We start from the raw sequence: 9,499 nt of genomic DNA, 5'->3' as shown, positions 1-9,499 counted from the left end.
GCGAGATCAACCAGGTTCAGTCTTGCAAAACGCATATTAGCTGTTGAGTCTTTTTCCCATCTGCTCTCGATCACGCATGTAAATACACTATGTGATCGGCTACTCTCTCTGTTCATATTTGTGGCTCCGACTTTTCGATTCATAGAACCCTATCGTACAACAGATGAGATTTGAGGAACATTAACATAAAACAAAAATGTTTGGGAGTCGGCAGTACTAACCTGTGTGATAAGCCCTAAGATGTCTTGAACACTTTGTACTTCACATTCAGTCAGATTTTCCACATAGACACCGCTCTTAATGTCCTCCCGAAGCTAAAAAGTGAAAACACATTAGTGAACTAAGCCTTGCGCATGTATGGCACTTTCACCAACAAAATATAAAGTTACCTGCAAATTTGTAGAAGATGGTTCAAGAAGGTCTGTAATTTGTTCATTGTAAATCTCAAGGAAAGAGCATTTGCAATTGTATTTAAGTCTCTCGTCTCTTCTGCTCTCTTCCTCCTGCAACAAGAACAGCGAAGCAAGATGCAATTAGCAAAGTTAAGATATCTCTGTAATAGAAATGGAAAAAAGCTATATCATAAGAGAATTACAGCTTGTATTCTTGCAAATAAAAACTCAAATATCCGAGGCATCATTCCTCTGTTGGGACTTGGTTTGACTTCTAAATCACCAACATCCCCGAGCATTGTATATGTTTTCCCACTTCCTGTCTGCACAATACCAACCAATTATTACAAGTTAGGAACTCAAAGAAAAATAATAAATAACTCCAACGAAGGAAACTATTCCCACTCAATCCTACTCTGAAAACTTAAATAACTCATCTCATTGCAACCTTGTAAGGATTTTCAAATGATTTCTTAAAGAGGACAGCATAAGTACCCTAAACAAGGATAGGGTCACCAAAATACCTAAAATAGGACGTCTTTACAGCTCTATCACAAAAACAGCTCAACCATGGTCACTAGAAAACATAAGGCTTAACAGAAATAAACTTGCTAGTGTTGAAAGCTTGAGCCTGACCCAGAGGTAGTAGATCACTATCATAATCCATCTCTAGAATGACAGAAGAATATACCTGGCCATATGCAAATATACAGCTGTTGTAGCCAGACAAGCAATTTTCCACCATGGGCAGACCGGCTACCCGAAAAAGGGTTTCCTACAAATTTAGGATGCAACAAAAAAAAAAAACTTCATATATACGAATAAAAGGAAACCAAATTTTCATTTTTCGTTATGATGAGTCTTACCTGGTCAATTGTCTCACATGCCACATGATCAAACTGAAACCGTGTTTCAGGTGGTCCAATCCATGCTACGCATTGGGAACTTTCTTGCTTTAAGCACCTACTGTACCCATTTGTACCCTTCTCCATGCTATTAAGCGGTCGAACACGTATAAGAATCTGCAATACATTCAGTAACCATCAATGACTGCCACCCCTAACCAAAACTTCTAAAAGTCGAAAACAATATAGACACTTCTGTTAAACCTAGATGTGTACTGGAGTACTGGACAGTGAACACTGAGAATAGTAATACAATAGAAAAACCCCAAAAATGAAAAGAGAGTAAACAAATTGATACCTGTACATTGTGATCCATCCAGAAAGATGGATCCTCCTTAAGGCTAAAGTGAGGGACTTGAACCGTGTTAACAACTGCTGAAACTAGCCCAGAAGAACTAGACAACCCTCTATACAAGGAGGCATAACCACCAGCTCTAACAGCTCCAGTCCCATCAAGCTTCCCTCTGTAACAAGACCCCGGAGGCTTAGACACGCTCTTAGTAGGCGTGTTCTGAGTCGAATTGGTCTCCGAATTAGCTCTCCCGACAACTCTACCAGTTTTAGGAGTCGTATTCAAAAACCCCACGTTTGCGTTCGTGACGGAATCACACTTGTCTCCCCAACCAAACCGATTCTTAGAAAACGCAGCAATGCTGGATCTATACTTATCAGGAGTCCGTAAAGGCAATGCTGGATCTGGGTTCTTGGGTCTAGGCTTAGACGGAGTTCGATCGATCTTACTCCCCAACTCCTTTGTTGGGTTCGTCAATGAATCGTTGGTGGTTTGAGACAAAAGCGAAGCTCGGAGATTCTCAGGGACATTCTCGATTTCGTCATCGTGCTTAACCTCCCTTGACATTAAATCTGAAATCAGAAAAAGCAGATTTCAAAGAAAAAGAAAAAAAAAACCCAGTTCAAAATTCACGAAATTGACACGGAGAAATGTGAAAGTCAGAAACTTTCGAATCCAACAGCTAAAAGCTAAAGAGCTCGTTGGGTTTTATATCTCACCTGTGTAATGTAAATCGAGCCACAAAATCCAAAATTTCGCGAGCTTCTGAAGAGTTCTCTCTCTCTGAATCTCACTCTCTGTCTCTCTATCTCTCTCTCTCTCTCTCTCTCTCTCTCTATCTCTAGGTTCGCATGATTTCAGCAGTAAAGCCGGACGGAGAAAGGAATGTTAAAAGAAGAGGGACGATGGAAAACGGACGGCTGAGATTGTTTGCACTTTCAGGCGCTGTTTGAATTTGAATTTGGAAAAAGGGCTTTCTCACCGTAATTAAGTAGGCTTCATGAGGTTATTTTCGTCAATAACCAACCTATTTTCTTTTCCCAAAAACAATTCAACGGCTAAAAAAACAGTGAAAAATAAAAAAACGAGGAAGACGCCAGGGCCCATTTATAATTCAAATATATTTCATTGTTTAATCAACAAATATTATTATATACACTCTTACCCAGCGCCTTTTTGGACTTTTTTTTTTTCTTTTTCTCAACATCATCAACGCTTCGAAACAATATATCCAAATTCAAGATACATAACATTTTCTTCCATAGAATTGGACTAAATGCAATGATTTAATATATTATTATCCTGGAACACTAGGCCGATTGAACGCGCTACATGATGGACTTTGTTTACTTTAGTAACCTTTTCTTAACCGGAGGAGGAAACTGAGTAAATTGTATTCGGGTTGAGAATAGGACCCGGAAACAACTAATTTTATTCGGGTCGGGTAATAAACTTCCCAATATAAAACACACTTCCGATGATTAACCCCGCCCGCTTCTTTGATCCCTCGACGATTTCTTCTCTCCGTCGTCTCTTCCAATCTCCACCCAATTGAGAGCTCCGCTTCACTTCCTAGGGCAAAGGGGTATGTGTTATTCTGCACATACATGCTCTCAATTAGGGTTTCAATCCCAATTTCGTCTCGGGGTAGATATCAAATAGGGTTTTTGTTCTTTTCCCCTAAAAACAAAAATTTGAGACGCTTTTTTGATGAACTTTTCTTGATTTTTCTGTTGTAATGTTCTCCCAACTTTCTTGTAACTGTGTGCGGGAAATTTTTGATGATGGTTGTATGTGTTCCTTTGTAGGGTTTTTGTTGAGTCGTGGATCTCTTCTTGCTCCTGATTCTTTCAGTAGTTCGTTTTCACGCCAATCTTGCATTACACATGTCTGATTCCAACGACGACGAGACTTCCTCAGGTTATATTATATATAAAGTTTCTTAATTTCGCTCCCTTCCAACTAGAACTAGTGATTGTTTTTTTTTTCGTATTATGCGTTTGTCACTTAGTTGAAGTAAGTAGAAACGGAGCGGCGTTAATTGTTCCTGGACATGTTTTTAAGTTGTAGTGAGGGTCCGTTATTCCAACTTTACTGCTAGAAAATTTCTATCCACTAGTGTCTAGTGAACGTTTCTATCATCAGTGCCTTGTCTTCTCCTAGTTTGGCTGTAGTTATAATCTACTTATTTATGTATAGAACGTTTTTGTGTCTGAGGTGTTCATATACTCTACAAGCCCTGCCCATAGCAGTTACAAAACTGACACTATAGATTTAGACTACCAACTCGTTGTCATTCGCGACACTGACTTGTGATGATACGTTTTGTAGATTATGAGAGCAATGGCGAAGAGTATGATGGGCCTGAAGTTCAAGTAGTTACTGAGGAAGATCATCTACTGCCAAAAGGGGAGTATTTTTCGGCTGCATTTGCTTTCGGTAGTTTAAATTCCAGAGCTTCTGTGTTTGACGACGAAGATTATGATGAGATAGAAGAACAAGAGGAGGAACACGCGCCAGTTGATAAATCTTTTGTTTCTGAAGAGAGTGAACCAGGTTTGCTTTTGAAATTGCCATTTCTTGAACAAAACGATTAGCGCATTGTGTTCTGTACTTTTAATTTGTCATTTCATTACTCTCCAATTGGCTTAGTTTAGTTATACTCCCAACACTTACACTTTTTGAGCTCGGTAAAATAATCTCTTGCAAAGTTGTACTCAAGTGCGTCATAAATCCTTGAGATCACCACTCTTGGAATTTTTCTTATATTCCTTGTGAGATAGTGATCATGAGACAGAAAACATTATTGTTTTGCAGTTGTCTTGAACGAGGAAAAAGCCGTGGAGTATGAGAAAGAGGCTTGCATCTTGGGAAATGAGGATCAGATGGACACAGGAGATGTCCAGGAGGTCGGTCAGCAAGAATGATTTCTGTGTCTCAGAAAACATTTTTTTTTTGCTGTGGGATGATTTTGTTCTGTTAGTGATCTCATTGAAACATTCAGGAGGAGGTGGATGACATATCAGAAGGTACTTTGGATGAGAAAAGCGTCACCCCACTGCCTACATTGTATCTGGAAGATGGTATGGTCGTCTTACAATTCTCTGAGATATTTTCTATTCACGAGCCGCGGCAGAAACGACACAAGAGAAAACTCAGATGTATCACTTATAGAGGTATGTGATCTGGACCGGTCTTACTAATTTTTTTTATTCTAAAAACTGTTTGTTGTCCATTGGTTTGCTAAACTCTGAAACGACAATAAGTTTTCTCAAAATTTTCAGTATCTCCCGTTCAATTCTAAAGGCCATTCGGTGTTGAAAGCATGAGATGTTCTTTATGTGGCTCAATCTCTTCCTGGCAAGAATACATTAGATAGTTATATTTGGTGCTTCTAAAATGACACATTCTTTTTCTGAAAAAAAAAAAAAATTGTACCTTTCTTTTTGTCTCCGCATTCCTCATTTCTGTTTATTGTTCATCTCTTCATATGGGACTCTTACATCATAGCCTTCTTTCATATAGACAAGTACCTATCTATGGATATTTCTGAGCTTGTCGAAGACGATGAGGAAGTACTTCTGAAGAGCCATGGCAGGATTGACACTCATGTGAAAGAAGCTGATCTAATTCAGCTGGATGTTCCCTTTCCAATCAGAGAGGGTTCACAGCTGGTAAAAGCTGGTACAGTCAGGGGTACTACACCAGAATCAAGAGAATTTACCAAGCTAGGAAGCGATTCATGTATCATGGATGAACTGTTGAAGCAGGACTCAAAAAACGATAATTCATCTCTTTGCCAGTCCCAGTTAGAAATGGAAATTTTCCCCCTTGACCAGCAAGAATGGGAACATCGTATACTCTGGGAAAATTCTCCTGAATTTAGTGGTAATTCTGGTGAGAGCTTCAAATCTGGAATTGAGTCAGAAAGTATGCTGGTTCAGGTAACAAATTCAGAGACTGAACAAGAAGAAAGCGTAAATGTGATGAACTCTGGAGGGAAAGCTCAAGCTGGCAGTGATACGGTCATGCCTTTTCTTGTAAATCCCTTGGAGTCTTTTGGCTCAAGAGGTTCCCTGTCTACATATGAGTTCACTAATAAACGTAGACATCATCCACAACTTCTGAGGTTAGAATCCCACTGGGTTGAGGATCATCGAAGTGAAAATGACAATACTGGAGGGGAAAATCTAAAGTGGCTTAATAGTGACGTTCTTGGGGGCTTGATTGGATTTGCATTGCAAGATAGGGATATGGGGGATGAGGCATGGTTAGATCGCATAATATGGGAATCAGATACAGATTTAAGCCGGTCTAAACTAATATTTGATCTTCAAGATGAGCAAATGGTCTTTGAAGTTCCGGATAATGAGGAAAGAAAATATCTTCAACTTCATTCCCGATCTATGATTGTATCCCAATCTTCAAAATCCAAGGATGAAACCTCTCAAGAATCCTGTGAATCAAATTCTGGGTGGCAATTCAATATTTCAAATGACCATTTCTATACAAATGGGAAAAGCTCTCAGCTGCAAGGAAATGCGAAGAAATATGGCGAACACAGTTTGAGAGTTTTTCATTCATCACCAGCGATTAAATTGCAGACGATGAAGATTAAACTGAGCAAGTAAGTGAGTCACTCATATTTTTATATTTCTTGTATTTGTACGCTTCATTGTTACATTGTGTGTTTTATGTGCTCTTAATGTTGCCACTGGATATCGTTTGAAAATACATCCTTCTTTTAGTGATTTATGGTAAAAAGTTTTGATTTACTCATTTCAGTATAGAGAAAGCAAATTTTCACCGGCCCAAAGCTCTGTGGTATCCACATGACAATGCACTAGCCATCAAGCAGCAAGGAAAATTACCCACCCAAGGATCCATGAAAATAGTAGTTAAGAGTCTGGGGGGTAAAGGATCACTACTACACGTTGGTAGGGAGGAATCTGTCTCTTCATTAAAATCCAAGGCTTCTAGAAAGCTAGGTTGTTTATATTCCTTTCAATTTTTGTCTACCGCTTTTATGGCATGGATTCTATTTGGAGAACATGCTGCACTATCAGTTTCACCGGCAAATCTTAGAGCTCATTTCGTACAATTGTTTTGCAGATTTTAAGGACACAGAAGCAGTGAAGATGTTTTATATGGGAAAGGAACTTAAGGATGAAAAGTCTCTTGCTGAACAAAATGTTCAACCAAATTCCTTGGTCCATATTTTACGTACTAAGGTTCATCTGTGGCCATGGAAGCTACCTGGCGAAAATAAATCCTTAAGACCTCCTGGGGCATTCAAGAAGAAATCTGACCTATCTACTCAAGATGGCCATGTTTTCTTGATGGAGTAAGATAAATTTCTATACGAGACTTGCGTGTCAACTTTTCAACTTCTTTTGCTACTTTATGGCTCTTGTGGTTATCTTGATCTATGTTTATTATTCCCCTTTTAGATTTCATTAAACTGTGTAGGTATTGTGAAGAGAGGCCATTGATGCTCAGCAATGTAGGAATGGGTGCAAATTTGTGCACGTATTATCAGAAGTCATCCCCAGAGGATCAACATGGGAACTTGCTACACAACCAAAGAGACACCTTAGGAAGTGTGATGATTCTAGAACCTGGGGACAAATCCCCTTTCCTTGGGAAAATACACAGTGGTTGCAGTCAGTCATCTGTTGAAACAAACATGTACAAAGCACCTGTTTTTCCTCATAGGCTGCAATCAACAGATTATTTGTTGGTCCGGTCTGCTAAAGGAAAGCTCTCTATAAGGCGTATTGACAAGATAGTCGCTGTTGGACAACAGGTTTGCCTTTTACAAGATTTCTCTCTTAGAATTGCTGTCCATGGAAACTATTACTGCTTATATATATTGAAGAATGAGTCAATACGTTCCATGCTTGTGACTTAGGTGTGTATCAATAGATCTTACTGGCCTAACCAAATTAAATTCCCTTTTCCTTTCACGCTACCACATTTTCCATTACTACTTTTGTTGGTACTTTGGCGTCAGTGTGCTAGCAAAAATTTTGGTGAAGTAATGGAAGAGTATATAGTAAAGGAAGAGCCATAAGAATCTAGAATAAATGTGTGTTGATAATAAAGGTACTCCAGTAATCAGAGAGAAGTGCTAGTAATATCTAAGTCAAAAGAGTCGGTTATGAGTTACACTTTCAGTCGACCTATACGTTCCAAAGTTTTTTTTTTTTGTGAACACGTTCCAAAGTTATGAGTGGCAATTTACATTTTTTTTTTCTTTCGTTCCTAAATGTCATATTCCCGGCATGCTGATAAAATACTTTTGTAGGAACCGCGAATGGAAATAATGTCTCCTGCATCAAAGAAACTACAGACTTATTTGGTGAACAGAATGATGGTCTATGTGTATAGAGAGTTTAAGCTTCGCAACCGTATTGCTGCATCGGAGCTGTCTTTCTTATTTTCAAGCTTATCGGACGCAGTCATCAGGAAGAACATGAAAGTTTGTGCAGACTTGGAGGTACTCGTCAAATTCTCACTTGGCATAAGCGGCATCTAGTGTTGCATGTGTACTCTTTCTCCCTTTGTTTTTCATCATCATGCGTTAAAAATGTAGAGGGATAAAAATGGGAAGCCTTGCTGGTCCAAGAAATGTGATTTTGACAAGATTCTACCTGAGTTGAAAAATCTGGTGGCCCCAGAGGATGTAAGTCTCTCTTTCTAATTTGTTTCATGTTTAAAATACAAGCCATCTGTTTTATACTATTTAGATGCAGTTAGTGAGCTTTTGAGGGCTATTTTTGAATACATATATTTCAAGATGGTATTCTATGTTTTGCTGGCCTAGGTGTGTTCCTATGAGAGTATGCTAGCTGGGCTGTACCGGCTCAAACAATTAGGGATCACCCGGTTTACATTGCCTGCTAGCATATCAACTGCACTGGCTCAGCTCCCAGATGAAGTTACTACTCTTGCTGCTGCATCACGTGTTGAGAGGGAGTTGCAGACTACTCCGTGGAATCTGAGCCGTAATTTTGTTATTTGTACAACTCAGGTGAACATCACTTATTTGAGAATTTTGATGTAGTGAGTTCTTATCTGTTCTCGTTTATAGATTAGCTCGAGCTATATATTATGACTTCAAGCAAGACTATAACCTATTTCATCTCTATCTTCTCTAGTTTTGTAAAGAGTCATATTGAATCCTGTCAGTAGAAGTGGATATGACGGTCCTGATTAGTCATAGACTCATACATCCTGCATTTGTTACTTGGCCGGGTTGATGCTCATTTATCTGGTTTTCATCTCTGGGTTTGAGTAGGGCAGAGCAAATATAGAGCGATTGGAAATTACTGGAGTTGGCGATCCCTCTGGACGGGGTCTAGGATTCAGCTACGTCCGATCAGCATCAAAAGCACCAGCTGCAGCCGGACATATGAAGAAAAAGGCAGCAGCCCGTTGCGGAGTCCTCTCTGGCACAGAAGTTGATCTTCGCAGATTAAGCATGGAAGAAGCTCAAGAGGTTCGCTTCTTCATTTTAGATGTCTAGGAACCTAAAAGGACATACTCTCTTTATTCCCATTTCTTCTAGATACCATAGTAAAGGCCATCTGATATTTGACTATGTGAAACATGGTTTGGGTGGATATGTTTATAGGTTCTTCTCAAGTTCAATATTCCTGATGAGATTATTGTCAAGCAATCTCGACGGCATCGTATTGCTATGATACGCAAGCTATCAAGTGAGCAGGTTGCATCTGGTGGTAAGTTTGACCCCACAACAATAGGTAAGTATGCCTGTGGCCAGAGAATATCTTTCCCACAAGTTCAACAGCAGACCCGACAAAAGTGTCAGGAGATTTGGGATAGGCAACGTCTGTCCCTTTCAGCTTGTGATGATGATGAGAATGAAAGTGAAAATGACGCGAACA

The 9,499-nt window shown here is 39.4% G+C and overlaps 2 protein-coding genes across 2 annotated transcripts in view; one reads left to right on the top strand and one right to left on the bottom strand.

Annotated features, from left to right (window-relative positions):
* The window catches only part of LOC104784005 (kinesin-like protein KIN-12D), a 14,819-nt gene extending 12,312 nt beyond the window's left edge, over positions 1–2,507 (bottom strand). Inside the window, exons 1-7 of the mRNA XM_010509091.1 lie at positions 2,309–2,507; positions 1,596–2,161; positions 1,259–1,414; positions 1,084–1,167; positions 596–715; positions 390–503; positions 222–314 (exon numbers count right to left, since the gene is read on the bottom strand). Of these exons, the coding sequence (XP_010507393.1) occupies positions 222–314; positions 390–503; positions 596–715; positions 1,084–1,167; positions 1,259–1,414; positions 1,596–2,156 (1,128 nt within the window). The 5' untranslated portion in view covers positions 2,157–2,161; positions 2,309–2,507. The remainder of the gene's footprint in view (positions 1–221; positions 315–389; positions 504–595; positions 716–1,083; positions 1,168–1,258; positions 1,415–1,595; positions 2,162–2,308) is intronic.
* Positions 3,476–9,437, top strand: LOC104705545 (transcription initiation factor TFIID subunit 1b-like). The gene is made up of 14 exons (XM_010421564.1): positions 3,476–3,509; positions 3,921–4,145; positions 4,407–4,498; positions 4,594–4,765; positions 5,100–6,216; positions 6,375–6,502; positions 6,702–6,933; positions 7,059–7,395; positions 7,897–8,088; positions 8,185–8,274; positions 8,416–8,622; positions 8,890–9,090; positions 9,226–9,331; positions 9,406–9,437. Exons 1-14 carry the CDS (start codon positions 3,476–3,478, stop codon positions 9,435–9,437), a joined length of 3,165 nt encoding a protein of 1,054 aa, XP_010419866.1.

This window comes from Camelina sativa, chromosome 1 (genome assembly GCF_000633955.1).
Source record: "Camelina sativa cultivar DH55 chromosome 1, Cs, whole genome shotgun sequence".
In the NCBI taxonomy this organism is placed as follows: domain Eukaryota; kingdom Viridiplantae; phylum Streptophyta; class Magnoliopsida; order Brassicales; family Brassicaceae; genus Camelina; species Camelina sativa.
The sequence above is the reverse complement of the archived record's forward strand: the minus strand, read 5'-3'. Positions and strand labels throughout refer to the sequence as shown.